The sequence below is a fragment of the Anabrus simplex genome, chromosome 1, assembly GCF_040414725.1.
Source record: "Anabrus simplex isolate iqAnaSimp1 chromosome 1, ASM4041472v1, whole genome shotgun sequence".
Taxonomy (NCBI): domain Eukaryota; kingdom Metazoa; phylum Arthropoda; class Insecta; order Orthoptera; family Tettigoniidae; genus Anabrus; species Anabrus simplex.
In genome coordinates, this window is record NC_090265.1 from 344,744,513 (window position 1) to 344,771,486 (window position 26,974).

Consider the following 26,974-nt stretch of genomic DNA (forward strand, 5'->3'; position numbering starts at 1 on the left):
CCGACACTTCGAAAAATGAAGATATCGGTCAAGGAAAGATAAGGGCCACGAAGGGCGTGAAAATGAAAGACTCCCTAGCCGTCGCAAACCTAATAGCGTCGGGGTCGGAAAAGACCAAGTGTTGACCAAGGTAGGTCAGATAGGATAGATGAAAGTGAGGAGCCTGGCACAAGTAAGTGGAAGCAATGCCAGGACTCAGCTGAGGGCCCCGTGGTAGCCAACCCACGCTCCAAAGTTCAGAGCCCCTGGGGCGGATTCGTGCCTCCGGACGGTAATTGATTCTAGCAGTGATGAAATACTAACGCGGACAACTGATAAGAAGGAAGGAAGAGTGCGTGTTCGATATTTTGCGAGCGTAAATATTCATATACATGCACGGTGGTGGAGCAGGTTCGGCCAAGGGCCGGGGCCCCTTGGCACGCGGGGCCCGGGGATGCAGCCCCTTTAGCTCCCCTCTTAATCCGGCCATGGTTATGGTGGAAGCCCATATAATATTGTAGATGCAGAAGTTACATGTAAATATCACTGCTTGAATGTTTCATCTTAAAATGACGGTTCAATTTTCTATAATTAAAGCATGCACAACACATGTTGAGCACACCAAGTTATTCACGACTACTTTAGAATTAAATAATACACTAGCTTCATTAATAATTTCAGTCAAGAATTCTCAAAAATGAAATAAATTCCTCGTTTTAACAAACTTCATCTGACTACCGCAAGCTACAGGTTGAGAGAAAGCATATTATTGCGCGGCATCTTCGGGAAAGCAAACACTACAAGAAAGGAAAGAAAGTCTAGTCTGTCTATAATTAAAGGATGTACCGGTAGAACATACTGGGCACACGAAGTTATTAATGACTCTTTTATAATTCAATAATACAGATTCTGAAATAATCAAAGGTGAGTGGAACTAGTGACGACACGATGCGTTCGGCTCTATGAGCCGAGTAACAACGAATATAGCCGAGACCACGGTTACTAGACTAGAGTCTAGTAACCGTGGCCGAGACGGCTCCTGAGTGTCAGTCGCTAGACGGAAGTCACGGGAACGAAGGCGGTAATGTGATGTTCGTGGAATTTTAACGTAGTAGTTCTCTGCATTTCTTCATATGTCCCCATGAAAAGCTACTTGCTTGACGGGTTACAACGATGTCTCTCATGATCGCGAGGCAGCTCTCATGCAGAACTGAAACGTCAAGTTCCAAAGTACGAAGCGCCAATTACAGAATTTCAAGACTGCCAAAAGCAGTGAAAATGTTTATTGCAGATATTATAATATATCAGCTACAGTAAACACGAGAAACACCATAAGTTACGAATGGTTACTTAACAAAGTGGTGGGGACGTACATGTAAAGGAACTCCGGATTTCGGAAAATAAATTTTCAAAACCGAATTTCAAAATTCAGGCGCCAGATAAAAAATTTCAGGCACCATGGCAACTGGGCGCCCGGTATTTTTCGACCCTTGTTATATCTTAACACAATGCTGTCTGTTCACGTAGCGATAGGTGTTTCTGACCACGGTGCTCTGCAGCCGTTCACATATGAATACGTGTTGGTGCAGCTCTATCTTCTGATGCCATCTAACAGTTATTGGGAAACTACTTGCAGATTATCGTTGATGTTCCTAAACGGTAGAAAATCTACGTTTCTTTCAGTACTGGTTTTCCCCGTTTTAGAGCGTCAGTGGCATTTGTTTTCGCCTTCAAATATCTGCCGTGTATCCATCAGTGCTAGTAAACAAAAAATGGCAGTAGATTGACTCCTGGTGATATTATACATGAATTTGAAACCTACAACCTGTTTTCCAGTCATTGACCGGATCAGGGATAGAATGAATGAAGCAGATATAGGCTGTTAGTACGATGGGGTCGCCACTCCCAAAGTGATTTATTAATGACTGATAGATGCTATGAAATGAGAATGGAGAGTGTTGCTGGAATGAAAGACGACAGAGAAAACCGGAGTACCCGGAGAAAAACCTGTCCCGCCTCTGCTTTGTCCAGCACAAATCTCACATGGAGTGACCGGGATTTGAACCACGGTATCCAGCGGTGGGAGGCCGGCGTGCTGCCGCCTGAGCCACGGAGGCTGTTATACATGAATTATACACTAATAATTTGTTAGATGTTCCCAGTGATTGTGAGGAGAGTGAAGATGAATTGTCTAATGATAATTCTAGTGCTACTGATGTGCATTTATGTGCACGTTTATTGCACCATGCGAGCAGTCAGAACAACAACCTGTTGCTTCAGATAGCGTAGATTATTTAGATATAAGTACTGTTGATAGTATTCTCCCTATTTCTGGAAGTGAGTGGTCTAAACAGGATATTATACGTGTTTTGGAGCCTTTTTGGGGACGCCTGGTGTTAAAATTTTGCCTAGTGAGCCTGAAAATATAGGTTGTGTTGTCAAATTGTTCATTGGTGATGATTTGTTGGAGTATATGGTAGAGGAATCAAACAGATATCATTACCAGAATGAATTGATTTATAAAATCTCACCATAAACTCTAAAGTGGACAGATATAACTTTGAATGAACTCAAAAAGTTCTTGGAACTGTTACTTTTAATGGGACAAGTACGTAAAGACTCAATTAATGATTACTGGCCCACTCATCTGCTGACTCAGGCACCAATATTTTCTAAGACGATGAGTAGGAATAGATTTAGGCAAATATGGCAAGCATGGCATTTTAGTAACAGTGAAGAGCAACCAGGAAATTCCAGTAGATTATACAAAATCGAGTATGTTCTAAATTATTTGCTACAGAAATTTCAGACCGTTTATAAACCTAAACATCAGCTGTCACTTGATGAGGGTATGATTCCTTGGAGAGGGCAACTTTCCTTTTGGACATATAATCCAGCAAAACTGGTAAAATATGGCCTTCTTGTGCGAATGTTGTGTGAATCAGTGAGTGGGTATATTTGCGACTTGGAAATATATTCCGGGCAAGGGAAAATATTGGAGGATACTATATTGTCCGTAATGGGAACTAGTCTCAATTTGTGGCATCATGTGTACATGGACAATGATTACAATAGTGTCCATATTGCTGAGGTGCTCCTAAAGCATAGTGCTAGAGTATGTGGAACAATTAAGTTGAATAGGGGCCTTCCTCGGAGTGTAATATCTGTGAAACTGAAAATTCAGAGAAAGAATTCAGGTATGGAAGGACAAGCAAGATGTGCAAATGATAACAACAATACATTCATCAGCTGTAGTGGAGACTGGTACAGATGACAGATCTGGAAAACCAATTGAGAAGCTGGAATCTGTTGTTGATTATAACCAGTTCATGTAGGGAGTAGATCGTCCAAATCAGTTCCTCTCTTACTGTCCAGTGCTTAGGAAGACAGTGAAGTGGACAAAGAGATCCATCATGTACCTTCTGAAGTGTGCTTTATTTAATTCATTTAGAGTATTGAGAGAGGTAATTCCCCAGCTAAAAATGCCATATAAAGTGTACCTGCATGCTGTGGCTAAGGAATGGTTGAGTGACAGTGCTACCCCACAAACTGACCCTGACATTCAGGAACAACCAACTCAACCTCCATCTAAAAGAGCACCAAGGCAAGAATCCCGAGCAGACTTTCAGGAGATATGAGGAAACATATCTTAGAAAAAATCGTGAGTACAGGTGTGAAGAAAACTCCCCAGAGACCCTGCAGAGTTTATGCTGCAAAGAATCAAGTGCCTTGCAAATTAGTGTGTCCGAAAAATGAGAGTCTAAGACCGCTTACCCCTTATGTTGGAAGAGCAGTGACTGGTCACCTTAGCCGCTCAAGGAGGTCTGGTAATCGTCTGCCCGTTGCCGCGTGTGTTATATCGGTGTGCTTGCTTGGGCGGAGAGCAAGCCGGGATGGGAGGGGTAGGCGCAACAATGGGAGCGCTAGAAGTTGGCACCGGAGTTAAGGCATGAGGAAGGGATAAGGTGGAAGCTGTTATTATGACTGGAGGGATATTTAAAGGTTTATGATTAAAAATTTTCATGAAATTATGATGATTTATATCAAAATTAGCAAGTAACTAGGGGACTTGTTCAATTATCGGGCTATTGTTCTCGGAGACATCATTCAAATTATTATTATTATCATCATTATTATTATTATTATTATTATTATTATTATTATTATTATTATTATTATTATTAAAATGTTGATCCAAAAAACATGTATTTTCAAATCCGGTTAAGCTGCTTTTATTTACATATTTAATAATGTGAAGGTCCTGATCAGTTGTAGAATAATTGTGGCCGGAATCCCTCATATGGTTGCTCATAACCAAGTATTTTTTAATGCTTTAAGGCATTATAATGTTCCGATTATCTAGTTCTAAAACTAGGGCCAGTTTGCCCGATATAAGAAAGTTCGCACTGGGGGCATTTAAGTCTGTAAGTACCAGAGTTCGAAAATTTGTCCTGAGAAGCATTTACTGAGTTGGAGTTTAAAAATTTTGTGAATATATTTTAGTATTGAAAAGGTGGAAACGTTTACGTTGTTGTTATTATTATTACTTATATATTAGTTTAAAAATATGTTCTGATTAGTGTTGCAAGTTCGGTAGGTGATTCTGATATTATGCTTCTTTAACGGGTTAGTAATGCCGTATATAGCCGGGTTAGTGAAGGTGAAGGTGGCAGTATTTATTCTTTTGGGCTTATCAAAACTTAAATTTTTGGCATTTTTTGATTTTATTTTACCAATAATCTTATCGGTCTGGTTAGGTTTAAAGCCGTTAAGTTTTCCAAGTTTTCTTCTTCTTCTTTTATGACCACATAGGATCACTTTAGTCAGTCTGTCGTTCAGGTCTCTTTGAAGGGATTGTTCGGGCTTTGCGGTCCTCCCAGCAGACACTCCGATCTTCATGCCCTTTCCTCAGTTGAAATATGCGTGTTGTTGGTTTGTTTTGTGTAAGGGTAAAGCGGAGGTTTGTATTCTTGAGTTTTGTATTCAGTTTTATCTTATTTGTGGGGTCTTCTGTTGTGCAAGTTCTTTTATGTAATCAAATTATTTTTTCCGGTAAGAAAGAGATAGTGGAACATTAAATGCTCAATAAATTAAACTGTAGAAATTTGCATGTTTTTTGAGATTGAGGATGTAAGGACTCGTTCTTTATTGTCAAAGGAGCAGCGGAGGGCTTTCTGTAAATTTGAAAAATAAAATTATCATTGGCCTTTTTCAAATTTAGGTCCAAGAAGTTCTTGATTTTGTCCTCCTTAGATATCCAATATGATCTACAGTGTCTTTCTTTTAAGTAGAAACAACAAACCTAAGAAAGACTATGCACTTTTTACTTTTAACAACACCCACATCCCCATAACTAATATTTTCTAAAGACACAATCTAAGAATAGCTTACAGAACCACACGTGATATTGCTTCCATTTTACATAACACTAAATCTGTCAATGAAAACAACAAATACAGCCACTCAGAAGTATACGGCATAAAATGCAACGATTGTGAAGCCAGCTACATCGGGCGCACCGGCAGATGTTTTTCTATTCTCTACAATGAACATATCAGTGCCACTAAATATAATCGCTTTTCATCTACAGGGCAACATGTCGAGGAACACAAGCATAAGTTCACTAATATCAAGAATATAACGGAAGATTTTTATATCAATATGGACCAATACGGTAATCCCAAACTCAACTTAAATGAAATTACAAATGAAACAAACATACTCTTCAACACAGCCATTCCCATTCTAAAAGACACACATTTAAAAAGAATCAACAGGCACAAACCCGCACACAACCCAAAAGACACACCCCACTCCACCCCTCCCTCTCCATAGGCTGCTTCTCCCTCCCCACCCCATCTCAATCTGAACAGTATGACAGCCACACGATGTACACGCAACAGTGTGCAGCACACTCCTGACTATACTTAAGGACATATCCAGCTCACACATAACTGACACACACTCTATAGCACACAAACCATTTAGCAGGTTCTCTCTAATTCCTACTTCCTTTTTCTTTCTCAGATTTTTGAATTTACCTAAGCGTAAATACAAGTATGAAGAGGGGAGCTCTATCAACCTAATTTCTTTAATGTCAATATTTCATACATAGCATGATATGCCTCAACAAGAATCCTGAAAACTAGCATGTATCAGCAACAACATAGACTAAGAATGAACATAGTATCTGTTAAACAAGCTACAGAATTTCAGTCTACTGAACGCAACGTTCGCCGCAAAATTGCGGCCCAACAATGCACCTTGATTCTATCTATACAACAGTTGGAAATAATGATGGCATACTGCATAGATATTTGAACTTGACACCAAAACCTCAGTGACCCTTTATTCTCTAAGAACTATACCCTATTTTTAACCTCAATTTTTGGAATATGTGGTATTCATGGGACACCAGCATGCCAAAGCCCTTCATTGTATCATATGTACATCTTGTTTGACGTAATGTTGGCCACAGCATAGATATTTGAATGGGACTCCAAGTCAAAGCCCTATAATTGTACCATATGTATATATCTTAACATTAGTATTATATTAGAATAAGGCATTCTTGTTTAATTAGTTTTTAATAATGTTTTGTTATGTACAATCGCTATTAAGTAGGTTCTCCAACAGCTGATGATGACCTATTTACAGGTCAAAACCGGTACTGTTTTAATGTAAATAATTCTAAACATTTTGTAAAATAAAGTATTGATTAGGTGGAAAACTCATCCTTCATACTTGTGTGTTCTAATATCATCGGGGTCAGAAAAGAACAAGAGTTGACTAAGGGAGGTTGGATAGGATAGATGAAAGTGACGAGCCTGGCACAAGTAAGTGGAAGCAATGCCAGGACTCAGCTAAGGGCCCCATAGACACCAACCCAGCTTCAAAGTTCAGAGCCCCTGGGGTCCCCTTTAATAGCTTCTTACGACAGGCAGGTGATACCTTGGGTGTTATTCTACCACCCCCACCCACAAGGGGAGTGGTCCTGAGTCAGGATAACAGTTGCTATGGAATGGTGGTGGGCATCTCGTACAAATGCTGAGTCATAGCCCTCCTTATGATCAGGCGGCTAGGACTATACCATCCAGCGTGGTCCCTTACCCATTAGAGGGGATATTCTCACTGGGCCTATGCGTAAGTAAGGGTGGTACCCTGCTTCACAGAATTTTCACCGAGCACATTCAGAACATTTTAAGCAAGCCTCGGACCTATGGGAGTAATGGGGTCTCGCTCCTATTTGAAAGTTGAGCGACTCCTTGGAAACAACTTGGCAAACGAAATGCAATTTGATGGGCAGCTATCAATATTAACAGGGTTTATGGAAGGAAGTAGAACTGGCTGAGTCACCAAAGAGGTTGCATCTGGATGTGTTAGGAGTTAATGATAATCAGGTAAGAGGAGATAATGAGGAAGATAGAGCAGATTATAAAGTATACTTGACAGGTGTTAGAAAGGGAAGGGCAGAGTGTGGGGTAGGACAGTTCATCAGTAATACTATTACAGGAAACATAATTTCTGCTAGGCACATAAATGAACGGATGGTGTGGGTAGGTTTGGCAATGGAGGAATTAGAGCAAGAGTTGTCTCAGTGTATTCACCATGTGAGGGTGCAGATGAGGATGAAATCAGCAAGTTTTATGAAGCATTGAGTGACATCATAGTCAGGGTCAACAGTAAGGATAGGATAGTGCTAATGCGAGAGTTGGAAATAGAACTGAAGGATAAGAAAGGGTGCTTCGTAAATTTGGGGAAACTAATAGGAATGGAAAGCGTTTGCTAGACTTCTGGGCTAGTATGGGATTAGCAGTTATGAATCTTCTTCTTCTTCCTGATATGTTTCTGCTTATGCAGGTCGTTCACAGAGCCTCTTCCAATCTTCTCTTTTTTCCCACATTCTATCGTTCATCACTCTCTGTCACTGTAGTCCTCTCCGATTTATGTCATCCTCCACCTGATCCCTCCAGCTTGTTCGTGGTCTTCCAATTGGTCTTCTTCGAGATTCTGTCCATTCCAGAGCTCTTCTTGGTAACCTTTCTTGTCCCATTCTTTTGACGTGGCCGAACCATTTCAGCCTATTTCTCTCCATAATTTCTTTGAGAGGGTTGATCTGTAGCACGTTTCATATGGTTTCATTTCTTATCTTGTCCCTCCTTGTTTTACCCAAGATCCCTCACAGAAAGCGCATCTCTGTCGCTTGTAATCTACTCAGATCTTTTTTTGTCCAAGCTCAACATTCTGATCCATAGGTCAATATTGGCAAATAATATGATTTATATATCATGATTTTTGCTTTGGTAGGTACTTCCCAGTTTCTAATTATGTCTGATACACAGTAATAAAATTTTGAGCTTTTTATCTATGCTCTCCGAAATTTATTCCTTGATGTTTCCTTTCCCAGTTAGCTTCTTAGATATTTAAAGGCATCTACTTCTTTAAGAATTTTTCCATTACACCTAACATCCTTCATTTTTTGTTTTCTCTACTGATTTTCATTACCTCGCTTTTCGTTAAACTTTTTACCATGCCTGCTTCTTCAATTGCCCCATGCCAGGTATTTAGTTGTTCTTCCTATTTTCATTTTCTTCCCATATCATTACATCATCGCATATGCTATGACTTTCATATCATTTGCTCTTGACTCTTGGCGAACTTTCCTCATAATGTTGTCCATCACTATATTAAAGAGCACTGGTGAAAGTACACTTCCTTCCTGTCTGTTCTAAACCATTCTGATTTTTTGCCATCTGTTATAACACAGTTCAGACATTTGTTATTTTGTATATCTATGAATGCAACTGCGATGTCTTTCCCAAATTCCCATTTCTTTTCTACTATTTGTCTAGCTATAAATATGGCATCGGTAGTTGATCTTCCAGGTCTAAATCCTTGTTGTTCTTCTCTTAATTGTGAATCTATCTTGTTCTTGATTTTTTGTAAGATTATCTTTTCATAAATCTTCATGCAATGACACAGTAATGCTATTCCTCTGTAGTTCTCACAAAGTGCCTTATAAACTTTTTTAAAAATAGGTACAATTATTACCCTTGTCCAATCATCAGGAATCTCTCCATCAGTCCATACTATCTTCATTATTCTAGAAGTTAGAAGTAACAGACATGAAAGTAGTAGGAATGATTGCTGGTACAATCTGGTGGAAACAATGGCAGGAGGGTGCTTGGAATGATGAGATAAATGATAAGTTAGCAGTTATGAATACATTCTTTAAGCATAAGGCTATTTACTGCTACACTTGGGAGGGTAAGGGGACTTTGAATTTGGGAAATATGGTAGGAATGTGAGTGTTATCCAGGAATGTTTCAATGATACGGACCGCTATGTGATCTGTATTGAACTAAGTATCGCTAGGCCTTGGATAGAGAAAGTAACATCTGTCTGCAGGCAAATAACTGTAGAAAATCTCCATGACGAGTAAATTAGACAGAAGTACATGGATATGATTAGTGAAAAGTTCCAAAAATATGGACAGTAAGCAGGTTCAGGATAGAGAAAGAGAATGGCTTGCATATATACGGATGCTATGGTAGAAACAGTAAGGGAATGCATAGGTACAACTGTGTGTAAAGATGGGATTGATGAAGAGAGAGCAACTTGTAAATGTAAAAAGAATACATATCAGAAGGGGCTCCAAACAGGGACTGAAGCAGACAGGGAACTGTACGTAGTTGAAAGAAACAGAGCAAAACAAATTGTTGTGGAACTCAAGAAGTCTTGGGAAGATTTTGTTAATAACCTGGAAAGCCCAGGTCAAGTAGCAGGGAAACCTTTCTTGATTGTAAGAAAGAATCTTATTAGAAAGGGAGAGAAAAAAAGGAAATGAATAGTGTTTAGAGTAAATCAGGTGAACTCATGATAGATCCCAGGGAATCACTGGACTGCTGGAAGGAGTATTTTGAAAATCTTCTCAACGTAAAAAGAAATGTTCCTGGTGACGTCGCCAACAACCGAGCTCATGGGGAAGAGGACAATAATGATGATGAAATTACTCTTCCACGAACCTACTATGCTGGCGTAGCGGCGGGAGAGGTGATACTCCCACGTTGCGCATCCCAGGTGGCGGATAGGGGGGTCGTAACCGGCTTGCCAGCGGACTTGAGGGAAGTAAAATACCTCTCGCGGACCAAACAGACAACCCCCTGTGGGTGGGGAATGCAGACGAAGAATACACCCGCGGTATCCCCTGCCTGTCGTAAGAGGCGACTAAAAGGGGCGAGCAAGGGAGGATCAAATTAGAACCATGAGATTACCTGTAATTAGTACCATTATGCAGGGAACATCATGGGTCGCTTTTACTTGAGCGTAGTACCACTATGTTAGGTACAAAATAGGTTTGTGATTAGTAGTGGTAGTGTGTGGCTCAGGATGCTTTTTTTTTTTTTTTTTTTTTTTTTTTTTTTTTTTTTTTTTTTTTTTTTTTTTTGCATCGCACCGACACAGATAGGTCTTACGGCAACGATGGGACAGGAAAGGGCTAGGAGTGGGAAGGAAGCGGCCGTGGCCTTAATTAAGGTACAGCCCCAGCGTTTGCCTGGTGTGAAAATGGGAAACCACAGAAAACCATTTTGAGGGCTGCCGACAGTGGGGTTCGAACCTACTATCTCCCGAATACCGGATACTAAGGATTCATTTTACAGTACCCGTGATTTGTACTCCTGTATGGGCAACACCATGGGATGGGCGACACCATGGTTCTGCCTTGGCTATGCTTAGTACCCACTATGTGAGGAACACCACGGGATAGTGCGGGTCCCTCTGGTTAGTCCACTTATGTGAGGAACGCCATAGGTTTGCATTGCCTGTAAATAGTGCCGCAGTTTGCAAAACACCGTAGGTCTGTTTTACATGTGCGAATTTCATTACCTGTGGGTAGTATCATAATGTGTGGAATACCGCGAGTCTACGCTACTTTTGTTTAGTATCACAACATGGCAAATAGCATGGTTCTATTTTCCTAGCGATAAGTACTATTATGAGGGGCCGATGACCTGGATTTTGGACCTGTTTCGACTACAAGCATCATCGATTCAGTATTGTGCTTTAGAAGCACTTGAATGATCAGCTGGTGATCACGTAAGTAAGGTTAACCGAAGTTTATATACCTCTGCTGACACATCATGCATTAAGATGGATGATTCAAACAGAAATAATGTTTCAGCTTATGACAAAAGTAATTCCTCTCAGCCTGTGTGTAACCATTGCGGGCAACTGTTTAAGTCCACTCGGGGGGGGGTCAATATTCATATCTCAAAAGCACATCCGAATGAGCACCGAACACGGCTAGTGAATAGACAGATAGCTAGGGAATCGAACCACCAAGTAAGTACTGAAATAAATTTAGGAACATCTGCAGAACAAGGGCATGAATCTAGAAAAGAAAGAAAACAACAAAACACACATAACTCGTACTACCAAGAGCAAATGGTGTTATGGAGGGAAAAGCTACAAGGTGACATCAATGATTCTCAATTTTTCTTATTTGTAGAAGACTTTCTAAAGTTTCTGTCCACTGCAATTGATTTTTTGCCTGGGCCTAAACACCCAGCAAGGAAATTTTACGAGGTGCATAAAAAGAAATGTATGTTAATACGGAAAAAGGATATAAACAAAGTTCAAATCTGCAAAGGTCCGCTAATAGGGATAGAGAAAAAAGACGAAGTAAGTATTTATATCAGTTAACTCAATTTCAGTTCCACAATCAATGTAGGAAAGCAGTTAGAACTGTCCTTCATGAAAACAATGAAAGATGTCTAATTAATTCTCAACATGTCTATATGGCTATTTCCATGAAATATTAGGACATGAAAATAATTGTGAGAGAAAATTATCCCCCAAAAGTGAGTGAAGCTACACAAATGGTTTACAATGACACGTTTAATGATGTTATATCTAAAGATGAAATACAGCTTGCAACAAGTAAAATTGCGGTGGACACTTCACCTGGACCTGATTACGTCATCGTTAGAGCTATTAAAAGTGACATCGCTTCCAAGATAATTGCCACAATAGCCACTCATATGCTTCAAACAGGACAGGTACCACCGTGTTTTAGAAAGGCAAGAACCGTTCTTATACACAAGGGAGGTGCCCCTGATGACACTGCTAACTGGAGACCAATCACAATATTTTCTGTTGTTAGGAGAGTAATTGAGCGAGAGAGAATACGTTGCTTTTAATCCACAACAACGGGGATTTATATCTTCAGCCGGTACACATATCAATACTTCTACACTCGATTCGGTTTTAAATTCCGCGAAACAGAACAAAACTGATCTAACAGTGATTTTTCTAGACGTCAGAAAGGCGTTTAACAACATTGGGCACCTTCATTTACATGAGACCTTGAGGTCATTAGGAATACCTGAGAAATTAAAGGAACTAATAGTTAATCTCCAGACAGGAAACACTACAAAAATAGAAACTGTAACTGGAAAGACAGCCACCTTAAGCCTAAAAAGGGGTGTTATGCAGGGCTCACCTCTTTCTCCCTGTTTCTGCAATCTAGCGACAGATCATATTTTAAACGAACTAACTGAAGACTCTCTCACAAGCCACTATGGATTTTCTTTAGTACCACATCTTCCACGTTTAATGATTATGGGTTTCGCTGATGACTTGGTTGTCATAAGAAATAGTCGAACAGCAGCACTTGAGCTCTTGAAAATAGTCACAAGGAGATTTCATGAAATAGGGCTTTGTATCAAGCCAATGAAATCTACGGCAATCTGCATCGAACGCGGAAAGTTAATCGAAGACCCAGCTGAATTTAAGAGCTATGATATATCGAGTTTGCGACGTGGGGAAACAATCCGCTATCTGGGAGTTAACTTTTCACATGAAACAATTTTTCAACCTACACAGGAGCTTAAAAAATTACAGAATAAAATGGAGAAATTGGTTTCTTCTCCACTATTACAGGCTGACCAGAAATTTAAAGTAATAAACACAGTTATATGCCCATCTCTCATATACCCTTTCCAAACTATCAAGCCAGAGAAGATTCCAAAAAAGTTCCTTGCTGATACAGACATACTAATTCGAATTGCTCTTAAGGAAAGTCTTCAAATACCTGCAGACATTCCTAATGGAATGGTCTACACTGAGAAAAAAATGTAAGGGGTTGGGACTCTTCTGCGCCACTTGGGAAGCTCATCTTCAGCACATTAACATCTGTAAGGTACTATTAAGCTCAGGTGACGAATACATCCGTGCTACAAGAAAGCTGAAAGAAGAAATAACTCTCTCACTACAATCCCTCAATGTCCCTCCATCTGACAATTTGCTACATCCTCGCCTAGAAATAACAGATGCCAGGAAAGTGAGAAGAGTACTGAGAGAAAGGGCATTCAGTGAGTGGAGTAACTTGCAGCAGAAAGGAAGAGGTGTATGTTTGTACAATGAATATACTCCTGCCAACTCCTGGATTCGAGACCATCAAGGCTTATCATGTAGTGAATGGCGAGAAGCAATTAAGATGACAGCAAACATTTCAGCAGTTATATCGGTACCAGGAAGATCTCAGAACAATTCCCTTTGTAGGCGCTGCCTCAAGGAGATTGAAACTCTTGCACATGTTTTGGGATCTTGTCCTCATGGTGAACTTTTAAGGAATACGCGTCATCATAACATCCGCTCGTTAATTGCGGCAATGCTAAAAGACCATGGTTTCCAGGTATTTGAAGAGGTTCATGGCTTAGCAGACAATGGAAGCCGCAGAAGGATTGACATCATTGCTTTCAAGAATAAGAAGAGAGGTTACATCATCGACCCCACAATGCGCTTTGAAAGCCATAAGTCACAGCCCTCAGATGTTAACCTAGAGAAGAGGAATATTTACTTACCAACAATTCCTTACTACAGGGAGAAATACCAGATAGAGGAAATCGACATAGTAGGTCTAATGATTGGAGCAAGGGGAATGATTCCCACTTTTGCCGCTAATTTCTGGAAGAAGATGTCTCTGCCAGTTACAACGTTTCGGGAGATTGCCATCATAGCCTTAAGGGGCTCACTGATAATTCTAAGAAATCACTGTTACAATTAGGTTACCTTCAACATTTCTCAAGTACAGTATATCTATTTCTCTTCTAAAAATAAATGTAAAAGTATACTTTGTCGCAAGGCAGCCTCTGCATGAGAGGAAATATTTCATAAAATAAAATAAATGTTTAACGCTAGTTTCTGGGAATGTGGGGCATTGCGGGCCGGATCCACTGATTGTTTTAACTTCATATCCATCCTTTCATTCTTTGTCCTCACATTTTCAAATCTGGTCAGTGGAGGATTATTGATTTTTAAATTGTCATAACATTTCATCTCATTTCGTACCATTAGGGGTCGATGACCTAGAGTGTTAGGCCCCTTTAAATGACAAGCATCATCGAAATTAGTCTTGAGCAAGTGGAAAGGGTGGTAAATAACCCCATTGTCATTAAAGCAGCAGGAATAGATGAGATTAGACCTGAAATGGTCAAATATAGTGGGAAGGCAAGGATGAAATGGCTTCATAGAGTAATAAGATTAGCAAGGATTTGTAGTAAGATACCTTCTGGTTGGATTGGACAAAAGCAGTAATTGCACTCATCTATATGCAAGGGAAGAATAAGGATTGCAACAACTATCGATGTATCTCATTGATCAGTATACCATGCAAGGTGTTCACTGGGATTTTGGAAGTGAGGGTGCAATTAGTGGTTGAGAGTAAGTTGGATGAAACCTCGTGTGGTTTCAGACCACAGAGGGGCTATCAAGATCAGATTTTCAGTATGCACTAGATAATTGAAAAATGCTACGAGAAATATAGACCATTACGTTTATGTTTCGTAGGAGTACCAAAAGAAGAAATGTTTGCTATACTAGAGGATTATCGAATTAAGGATAGATTATTGAGATTAATCAAGGACATTTATGTTATGTTATGTTATGTTATGTTATGTTATGTTATGTTATGTTATGTTATGTTATGTTATGTTATGTTATGTTATGTTATGTTGACAATGTTGACAATGTTGACAATGAGAATTGATGAATGAGTTCTAGGTTCAGGGTACTTACAGGGATTAGACAAGGCACCTTCGTTGTTCTTAGTTTACATGGATCATCTGCTGAAAGGTATTAAGTGGCAGGGAAGGATGCAGTGAAGTAAAAATATAATAAGCAGTTTGGCCTATGCTGACGATTTGTTCTAAATGGCAGATTGTACTGAAAGTCTAATATCTTTGAACTTGAATATAGGTGCAATGATTATGGTATAAAAATTAGCCTTCCCAAGACTGAATTGATGACAGTAGGTAAAATTCCAAGAGAATTGAATATCAGATTCATGATACAAAGCTGGAACAGGTAGATAATTTCAAGTATTTAGGGTGTATGTTCTCCCAGGATGGCAGTATAGTGAGATTGAATCAAGGTGCAGCAAAGCGAATGCAGTGAGCTCACAGTTACGATCAGCATTATTCTGTAAGAAGGAAGTCATCTCCCAAACAAAACTATCTTCTTGTATTGGTCTGTTTTCAGACCAACTTTGCTTTATGGGAATGAAAGCTGGGTGTACTCGGTATATGTTGGTCATGAGTTAGAAGTAACAGACATGAAAGTAGTAGGAATAGTTGCTGGTACAATCTGGTGGAAGCAAGGGCAGGAGGGTACTTGAAATGATGAGGTAAAGGATAAGTTAGGAATTAATTCTTTGGTTGAAGCTGCACTCATAAACCGGCTTCAATGGTGGGATTGTGTGAGGCAAATGGAGGAGGATAGGTTACCAAGGAGAATATTGGACTCTGTTATAGAGAATAAGAGAAGTAGAGGGAACCAAGATGACAATGGTTAGACTCAGATTCTAATGATTTAAAGATAAGAGGTATAAAACTAAACAAGGCCACAGAATGAATTACAAATAGAGGATTGTGACGGTGGTTAGTAAATTCACAGAGGCTTTCAAACTGAGCGCTGAAAGGCATAACATTTTCTAAAAGATGTATGTATGTATGTGTGTATGTGTGTATGTGTGTATGTATGTATGTATGTATGTATGTATGTTTTGAATTCATTTTAATTACATGTCTTTGTAAACTTAGCTAACTCATTAATAATTATTGAAATCTTATCTTGCTAGTAATTGGTGTGGTTCCATCAATTGCAGCTGCTAGTTAGCACCCTTAGCCATTCTCTCTTACTGATTTCGTCTTGAACAGTATTGTGAGGAAAAAACAAATTATCTATATACAGGATGAATCACCTAGAACTTGCACTTTGAATATTTCTGAAATGGAAGGTGCTATTGATGTGTTGTTTTCACAGAAATGAATTGTAACCAAAGGCTCATATTTGTAGCCCATACACAGATTCGATCTGATCTTGGAAACTAATGGAAATATTTCATCCAAAAGTATTTGACGTACAGTGTGATAGAATATGGAATCTCTCTGTATTCTGTTGTTAGTCTCCTGATGTATTGTGTCAAGACAGAACACTACCTAAATACTGGAAGTTGTCTACAAAATCCATCTCCTCATCTCCATTTCTTAGATGAACAGTTGAGACTTTCTACTCATCACCGAGCCATCTCACCCCATACCATTACATCACCAGCAAAAACCAAGGGATTAGTTCTTGGATCTTTTATTTTAACTGTTTTTAAATGTCTCAAACATTCTCATGTAATTATGCCTGCATGGTACAGGGTCATATGCTTTCTCGTGTCTAGAAAAACAGTTATAAGTGTTTTACCTTTCTCCCAATACTTCTCATAGTGCATTCTGGTGGCAAAAATGAGGTTGCGCCAGAACAGGCTTCCGCAACTCAACAATACATGCTGTGTAACCAGTGAATATTCAGTACATCGCTCTGATTTATATTCATCTGATCATTACAGTCTTCTACTGGGAATATATGAGACGTGTCCTGTATCCCAGTCGATCAATATCGATGTGTTTATGTTGAAAGAGACTTACTGTTGGATAACTGTTCGCTTGTTCTTTGCATTGATTCGTTCGATAATAACCTTTACCATCCTGTATTAAAAAAATAGTTCTTTTGTTTTTCACCATGAATTACTAAGCATTGGTCATGTTGTAGTTACGAAAAAACATGTGAATTATGTTCGTTGCTTAATTTGCTTCATATTTATTGCCACATCTTGCGAAGCTAAGGTTATGTAGTTGTGGAGTAACGTGAATTATTTTTGTTACTTATTTAGTCTTATGATCATTGTTTATCAGTAATTGTGAGTAAATTAACAAAAAAGCATTATCATCAGGTATTTAAGGAAACCTATTCTTTGAGTTCTCATGTAGACTGAAATTGAGAAATGGTGACCAATTTGCCTTTTGTACCGTTGTGCTCTTGTGATATTAACATAGCACATGGTGGCAAAAACGACCTGACTAATCATGTAAAGTGTGTTAAACATCTTGGTAATTAGAAATCTAAGGAAGAAAACAGAAAATAAACAGTTTTTTTGCCAAAGGTGGAAATAATGTTTACGATGTAATAACTTAAAGGCCAAGTGTTTGTTTACTTCTTTTTTTTTTAGTGGAACACAACATTCCATTGAGTGCAGTTGATCAAGCACGAGCTTTGTTCAGAAAGATGCTTCCTCCTTCAGAAATCACAGAAAAGGTATGGCTGTGGTCACAAAAAACAATGTGTACCCTAAACAAAATGGCACGTACTGCAACACAGGACATTGTTACTTGTTTACAGAATAGTCCATTTTCTTTGTCAACAGATGGAAGCAATGAGACTAATTCCAAGTTGTATCCCATAGTGGTTACTTTTTATGATGCTGCTCAAGAAATTATTATAAGTACTGTTTTATCGTTACTAGCATTGGAAGGGGACAAGATGCAAAAGAGGAAAGCTGCTAATGTCGCTGTTGGAATTAAATAAGGTGCCAATTAACAACTGTGTGGCATTCAGTTATGATTGGACAGAAAAATGTGAAGTTCTAGTAGTTTTGAAAGAAGCTCATCAGAATATTTTTGGTGTTAGTTACAGCTGCATCTAATTAACTTAGCTGCTGAAAAAGCTGCTGCAGCTTTACCAGTTTAAAGAGAGCCCCTAATAGGAACAAGGCACCTGAAATTGGTGACATTCCCTCTGAATTACTGACTGCGTTAGGAGAAACCAGCCTGGCAAGGTTATTCCATTTAGTGTGTAAGGTATGAGACCAGTGAAGTGCCATCCAAATTTCGGCAGAATGTTGTTATACATATTCCCAAAAAAGCCGGTGCTGGCAAGTGTGAAAACTACCGCACGATTAGTTTAGTATGCCTGCAAAATTTGAATACGTATTATTTACAAGAAGAATGGAAAGACAAGTTGAAGCTGAGTTGGGAGAAGATCAGTTTGGCTTCAGAAGAAATGTAGGAACACATTAAGCAATCCTGACTTTACATCTGATCTTAGAGGATCAAATTAAAAAGGACAAGCCCACGTACATGGCATTCGTAGATCTAGAAACAGCATTCGATAATGTTGACTGGACCAAGCTATTTGAGATTCTGAAGGTGATTGGGATCAGATACCGAGAACAAAGAATTATCTGCAATCTGTATAAAAATCAGTCTGCAGTGTTAAGAATCAAGGGCTTTGGAAAAAAAAGCAGCAATCCAGAAAGGAGTGAGGCAAGGCTGCAGTCTGTCCCCTCTGCTTTTCATTGTTTACATAAAGGAAATCGAAGAGGAATTTGGAAAGGGAATCACAATCCAAGGAGAGGAAATCAAAACTTTGAGATTTGCCAATGATATTGTTATTTTATCTGAGATTGCAGAAGATCTCAAGAAGTTGCTGAATGGTATTGTCGAATCTTGGGTAAGGAGTACAAGATGAAAATAAATAAGTCCAAAAGAAAAGTAATGGAGTGCAGTCGAACGAAGGCAGGTGATACAGGAAATGTTAGATTAGGAAATTAAGTCTTAAAGGAAGTAGATGAATATTGTTACTTGGGTAGTAAAATAACTAACGATGGCAGAAGTATGAAGGACATAAAATGCAGACTAGCACAAGCAAGGAAGAGCTTTCTTAAGAAAAGAAATTTGCTCACTTCAAACATTGATATAGGAATTAGAAAGATGTTTCTGAAGACTATCTGGAGCATGGCATTGTATGGAAGTGAAACATGAACGATAACTAGCTCAGAAAGAAAGAGAATAGAAGCTTTTGAAATGTGGTATTTCAGAAGAATGCTGAGGGTGAGATAAATAGATTGAATCACGAATGAAGAGAGACTGAATCGAATTGGTGAGAGGAGATCGATATGGCTAAATTTAACAGGAAGAAGAGATAGAATGATCGGACACACATCTTAATGCACCCAGGCCAATAAAACGCATACGTCTGGCACCTTTTTTAAAATTGGAAAGTGTTTTATTCTTTGTATATACATGAAGATAAAATCTTTATTCACACAACGTGACAATTTTACAAGCAAATCATATCATTTAAACTCCAAGAATAGCAACCAAGTGTACAACTATGTAAATAAGACTTGAACACAGAAGTCAACCGATGATTTGAACAACACGCAAGACACAAACTTTCATGTGCATGAAGTGTTCCTATATATATTGTATTCATCTTATATACTGTATATATAAGTTAGTTTTAAGTAGAGATGTGTTTTATAAACTAATTTTAAGACCTAAAACATATCATTTTAGACATACAATTGCATTGTCGCACATAGTGACATACACGCCAGATCCCGTTTCGACATGCCCCATTTGGATGTGACCAAATTTTTATTGTCATGTGGCATTCCCTAGACAATGTAATCTTAATCATAGCTTCATGACATAGATGTGAATGTATGGTTCAGCTGAAGATGACCCTGTGTAAGGGGTTGAAACCGGTCCTGTAGCATAATAAGTGCAATAAATAAGTATTGATAGGTGGAAATCCTTTCCTATTTCTAATTGTGTAATTCGTCAATACGGAATTGAAGATTATAGATTACGAACCCAAAGTGTTCCATCATTTATCAGTTCCCAAGCATCTCATTTAGTATCCCTTTTTTCTAAAAGATTTTGGCTAGTTGTATGTACCGTATATTGTTTATAGATATGCACTACTCTAGTTATGGAGTCTATATCGTACGTTTGCATGGTGGAGAATTTTGAATTATATGAGAAATGTTCTTTTCAGCCTATTAACCAAAAACCCAAAGTGTTCTGTCATTTATCAGTTCCCAAGTATCTAATTTAATATCCCTTTTTCCTAAAAGATTTTGGCTAGTCGTATACATCATGTTTTATGTACAGATGTGCACTAGTCTAGGTATGGAGTCTATATCGTATGTTTGTGTGACCGAGAATTTTGAATTGTATGATAAATTTTCTTTTCAGCCTGTTAACCGAGAACCCAAAGTGTTCCGTCCATTATCAGTTCCCAAGCATCTACAGAAGGCCCTTCCTTATAAAGACAAGCCCAAAAAGTCCGTAGGAATAAGTACCAAGGATCATGTCGAGAAGCAGCGAGTGGCCGTAGTGAGAGAACCGCATGAGCAGAAGGTGAGCTAATGCATGTTCAGTTGTATTCACTTTTGTTGTGTTGTCTGGTAATTTCTTAAAAGGAATAATTATAGAAATGGAGGCAAACCATAAATGGATCTACCAATAGGCCTATTGTAAGTTTTGGGCCTATTCTTATATTTTCAAACTCTTCATATAATTAGTTTATCTAATTATTAAAAAGGGTGTTAATAAATAGCAAACATAATTTTATGGTGAACTTTTTCCCTATTTTTTATATCAACTTTTCCTATTTGGAGATTGCCCCTGAGGACAAAGTATACAGTAAAACAAGAGAAAATTTAAAAGCAACTGTAATAACATAATGATTAATTAGTATATCAGACGTGGTTTCATTTTTAAAAAATTGCGAGATGTGGTTCCTCAGGATTTGGATGGAATATTTCAAGACAGTCACTGCAACTTCTCTTATTAATGCGTGATTAAGGTTAAATGATTTGCAGAACTTGACAAAAAAAAAAAAAGAGAGAGAGAGGAATGATTCATCTAGCACCAACCATTAATTCATTGACTTCCATATCATCCAACTGGAACTCTTATTGATAGAACTGGATGGTTGGTTCATATCTTGCTTTCTTTTCTTCTAGAACCTCATTGAGTTGTTGTTTCGGACATTTGAAGTCTGATTATTGGATCTATTATAAAGGTCTTCTGATGGTCTTTGAAGACTATTGTGTTTGTTCGATGGGTGCTGCCTGTAACAGAGAGACCATAAGTCTCCTTGAAGACTGTAAAGGTAGAGTTCCTTAATGCTCTCGCAATGGCAGATCGTATTTTATGATGCCTTGTATTTCATGGAGCATTGCCATGAGAACAGTAACCAAGGACATGAGCAAGCATTTCTACCTCGTTGTGGCAACGCCGAATGGTTATTGTCCATTGTCCTACTTGGAATAACTCGAATGGTCACTACATTGCCTATTATTTTCAAGGTATGCACCATTCACTACAAGATAATACTTGGAGGGTGACTTACCCACTGATTGCCTGCAGGGTGTTGGTGAAAGATAACGCTTTTTCTTTTCTGCGGGAAGTCACGCCACTTCCTAAATTCAATTTCTCTCAACTCGGTTCTTATTTTCCAAAGATCTAAAAAGAGGTCTTTTTACTCAACGTGCTGTCTTCTGGTGTTAGACGAAGCCTTTTCAAACAGTTGAGGCTTTCTTCTTTTGGCGCTGTTTTATTTAGTATGTAAGCATCTCTGGAATTAAAGAGTATTCTAAGGGCACTAATGCATTATCGCTTTCAATACATGAAAACTTCACAGTAGGGCATGGTTCTGTCTTATGCCAATTGATGACATTAATGCATTAAATCTGTCATTGTAGTGTGCACAAATGAATAGACTACGATGTCTACTACCCAGACACTGAATGAGAGGCATTTTATTGAGAAAGAACCAAGTATACAAAATTCCATTCCACCTGAATCATATCTTTACCATGGAATCGCCTACAACGAAGCATCGACGATCAACATTTGTTAAGACATCGTTCCTCAAACTCAGCAGGAGTAGTTCTGTCTGAAACATGTTCTATTATATGTATTTCTAGCTTACTGAGTATTGAATGGTGGAAATATAAAACTGTCAAAGACAGGCTTACGTACTAGTAGGACATAAATGAGATTTACTCACTCATATCTCCGTAAGAGAGAAGATGACCTCCTCAGTGAGTAGTTGTATATTCTCAGTATTATTTTATTTATTTATCGTATGATGTATATATATACATATAGTTTCAGGATAAATGTGCGTAGTCACAAGTCTGTACAATACTACAACTCTAGGTCTGGTATTTTGACCCAAATCAGCTGCTTCATCCAATGTGCGGCGAATGTCCATTAGCGTTCCTTTGAAAGCTCGAATTGGGCAGTCGACAACAATATGGTGGATTGACTGAGAAGAGGCACCATAATCACAATCTGCAGAGCTAGTCCAACCCTATTTGCACAATAGATAACCACATCTGCCTTGTCCATTTCTTATCGGATTGATGATTCTCCACTGTCGCCTTGGAAGGTCAAATCCTTGTACGCATTTAGAAGGATTCTCAACTAGATGTTTGTTGACTACTGATGACTGATCCCACTGGGCTTTCCATGAACTGTTAACATGAAAAGAGGTTCTTTCAAGATCTGTTGCTGTACGCCAGGGTGGTTTCCTTTATTTCAGTCGTTGATGTTCAGTGTCTGTAATACAGTGGAACCTCGATTCTCCGTTTTTCGAGGGACCATGAAAATAAAACGTACAACGCGGGAAAACGGAAAATCCGAGAATGAATGAAAACCATCAACAATTTGGCTAAACATCACCAACATGAAATATGTATAATTATAATCTTACAAAAAACTCCTAAACCAAACCCAACTACAGCCCCAATGGGACTTTGCTTGCCAAGCGACCGCTGCTCAGCCCGAAGGCCTGCAGATTACAGGGTGACGCTTGGTCAGTGTGACGAATCCTCTCGGCCGATATTCCTGGCTCTCTAGATCGGGGTCGCCATCTCACCATTAGATAGCTCCTCAATTAAAGGTAATCACGAAGGCTGAACCTGGAACCAGACTTATATCCAGGTAAAACTGCCTGACCTGGTCGGAATCGAACCCGGGCCCTCTGGATGAGAGGCAGGCATGTTAGACTGCGAAACCGCATTAATTACCGGTACGCAAGTTCAAAATGTCGATACTTTATATTCAATTTTACAGGGGAATCTTCGTCAGTTTCCAGTGAAAACTTCTTTCAGTTCAGCAACTTTGATTAGCCAAACTCTTTGAAAAATCTAATAACGCCAAGCCAAACGACAATCGACCACAAATAGTTTTTAATTCTCTCATCTAATAAAATAAAGCACACCGAGCTCGATAGCTGCAGTCGCTTAAGTGCGGCCAGTATCCAGTATTCGGGAGATAGTAGGTTCGAACCCCACTGTCGGCAGCCCTGAAAATGGTTTTCCGTGGTTTCCCATTTTCACACCAGGCAAATGCTTTGGCTGTACCTTAATTAAGGCCACGGCCGCTTCCTTCCCACTCCTAGCCCTTTCCTGTCCCTTCGTCGCCGTAAGACCTATCTGTGTCGACGCGACGTAAAACAACTACCAAAAAATAAAGCACATTAGATACAAAAGCGCCCAACATGATGGCGAAATCCCTTCTTTTCTTAATCTTTCATTGTAATTTGGTCTCCGGTATACTGTTCATAGTCAGTTTCTGGAAATCTTGTACCGTTACCGCGTAAATTAGGCCTACATTGACTTTTAAAGGTTATGTTTAACTCGAAAACATGGTTTCGAAAGTAAGTATTGATTCTCAAAAGTTCTCGAATGCATTATATTCAATTCTGCCCGTCACTAATCCAATCAAATTGGAAAGATAAAAGAAATATCATCAAAACTTCAGATATTACAGTTATTTTTGACCTTGAGGTCATCTGGAAAGCCTGCTCGCTGCACATGTCACTATGAGATAGAAATGATACAAATCATTTAAATGTACCGATAACGTGCGCCAATAAAACGACTGAGGTTTTTGGTATTTTAACACAAAAACTTAAAATTCCCAGTCTTACATTAGGACCTAAACAGTAATAGGCAATCCCAAGACCTCACCTGGCTTTCTTTTTTAATGTAAGGTGCAACGTCTGTTCTGATCTCGCTAAAATAATCGCGTACGATAATATTAAAATACTAAATTTGTGTTAAGGAGCAGTTTCGATTCCTGCCTGCTTGGTAGTATGATCGAAAAAATTTAAAAATATAAGCATCTAACCATGGACATAATGTGGACGTTTTATAAGTGCGAACATTTGACGAAACTCGTTCCGTCTTCAAGCAGAGCTGTCAAAATGCGCCGTGTCTCATTACAATTCTTGTGGCCACTCTCTGCTCTATGATTTTCCGAGATTCTCTAAACAATACCTCCGAATGCGATGCTAAGATGGTCCGTTATGCAAGTTCACCGCCGATCGCTTTTCCAGTACCGATACATTACTTGCTCTAATTATTGCAATGACGGGGCGTAAACGCCAAGATCCATACGTATGGCATAGCCATTCTTTCGTGAGGTACAGTTTATTAAAAAAAAACGATTGATCGAGGATTTAGCGTTGATGGGACTGGAATTTCTGGACAGTTGATCCGGGAAATCGTTTATTCGAGGAACGGATAATGCGGTATTTTTACAGCGTGATTTAATTACGATGCTCGCGGGACCACGTAATTTGAACGCATATTCCGGGAAAACGTAGTTTCCGGGAACGGATAATCGAGGTTTCACTGTATCTTGTTGGATGGGTATTTAGGGGTTCTGCTGAATGTTTTTCCGAATCTTTAGGAGAGCTTCTGATCGTCTTAGGGCTGGAGGTGGAATATTGCTAAGAACAGGAAGCTATAGCATGTTCGTGCTCCGAATGCATCCCGTGGTTATGTGCATTGCCTGATTGAGTTGTACATCAATCTTCTTAATGTGAACACTGTTGATCTTAGAACATGAGTATTGGCTCCTCATGACGTACCAGCAAGTTTCTGAAGAATATTATTTCTAGTTTTAACTTTAGCAGCTACATTTGAGAGATGTTGCTTGAAAGTCAAAGTTCTATCAAGTGTTATTCGAAAGTATTTTGGTGTACTGCAGAACGGCAACACTTGACCTCGGAATTTTATTGTTGGTTTGTAATTAGACTGTCTGTTGTGTAAGTGGAATGTAGATATAACTGTTTTTTTTGAGGATTTAGGTTAAGGCACCATTTCTTGAAGTATACATCCAAGGCTTCCAGATCAGTGGCTAAAGTAGTTTCAGCGTCATAAAAGTTGGAGCACTGAGTCACCAAATAAATGTCATCAGCGTAAATGAATTTTCTTGATGATGTGTCTGGGAAGTCGTATATGTACAGACTGAAAAGAAGGGGGGCGCGGACTGATCCTTGAGGTAAACCATCGTTTTAAACACTCTACTTCTGTCATTATCAGCGTAGATCTGGAACCTATTACTAAGCATAGTGCTAAGTAAGGTTGTAAGTTTACGATGTGGGATAACACTCAAAAATTTTAGGAGGAGTCCTTCTCACCAGACAGTATCATAGGCAGCTGATAGATCCAAAAAGGCAGCCGCGCTTACTGATTTCCTCTCATATCCATTTTTGATATACATGGTCAAAGACAGTACTTGATCATTACAACTTCTTCTGGGTCTAAATCCTGCTTGCTCTATAGGAATGTAGCTGTTGATTGTTTCATAAATTCTATTGTGGATCGTCATTCAAGGAGTTTATATGTGACACTTAGAAGTGCTATTGGACGGTAGCTTTCCACTTTAGATGGATCTTTATTTGGTTTCAGTATGGCTATTATCTTTGTTTTCTTCATCAGTGTGGGATGTTTCCAGTTTGCAGAATATTAGTGAAGAATTTGGTTAACCATTTTATTGTGGCTGGTCTGCAATGAGCCAAAAATTCAGGATAAATTCCATCAAATCCTGCAGCTTATCCAAGTTTCATACTTTTTATTACGGTTTTAGTTTCCCCTTCTTTGAATGGAGTAGAGAATTCAGAAGATTGCGGCGTTGCTCTTTTCTTGATGTTCAACTTTAATTTGATATCCTTTTTGGTTCGCTTGTCTTTTGTGTTTTTGGAAACTGATATTAGATGATTAGCAAAATCATTCAGATTGATGGCTGTTTTTTATCTTTTAGTTGCAGAGTTTGAAGAGTCCAATTTCCTAATTATAGACCAGGCCTTCCTGCTAGAACGGGTGTAATCTAGGGATTCCACTGTTTCATGCCAGATCCTTCTTCAACTCTCATCCAAGGATTGGAGGAGACCAGTTGCTGCATTGTCGAAATTACGATATTCTTCATATTCTCTTAGTAATTCCTCACTCTCTGAACTCCAGCCAGGGATATACTCCTTACAATATTCTCTAGGGATGCATCGTCTGGCTGCACCTTTTATAACCCCTACAGATCTGCTGTGGTTGTTTATTGGTTTGATCCATTTTATATTGGAGTCTGTTTGCTTTGCAAATTCAGTCCAGTTGGCTTTTTTGAAGTTCCACCTCGGTTTAGGATGTGATCGAACAACAGGTATAGACATCCCAACCAAGGCCCCACACCGCTGGCTGCGCAGAAGCGTGTGACGGGGGAAGTCATGTCCATGTGCATACCACCATTTTGCGGGTGCTCCTCGGCTTGACGAGGAGATCGTATGGAATTCATGCATGAACTTACATTTTGCACGTATGAAGACACCCGCCCTAGTAAATTAATCACAGCCTATACAGACTGCCGTGTACACACGCAATAAATACACATAATATCAAGACTGTGGTAATATTAAAAGGCACTTCTGTATAAAAAACTGAACAATCTACACAAATCCTTTGGATAGCCCATAGGTGGTGCACATTAAAAATTTTTAAAAAAAACCTTTAGGAAACTGAATAAGAAGA

The 26,974-nt window shown here is 39.0% G+C and overlaps 1 protein-coding gene across 1 annotated transcript in view; it reads left to right on the plus strand.

The window, feature by feature from the left end:
* Positions 1 to 26,974, plus strand: part of LOC136856771 (ribosome biogenesis protein BMS1 homolog) — a 317,735-nt gene that overhangs the window by 270,199 nt on the left and 20,562 nt on the right. Inside the window, exon 18 of the mRNA XM_067134870.2 lies at positions 20,349 to 20,513. Within this exon, the coding sequence (XP_066990971.2) occupies positions 20,349 to 20,513 (165 nt within the window). The remainder of the gene's footprint in view (positions 1 to 20,348; positions 20,514 to 26,974) is intronic.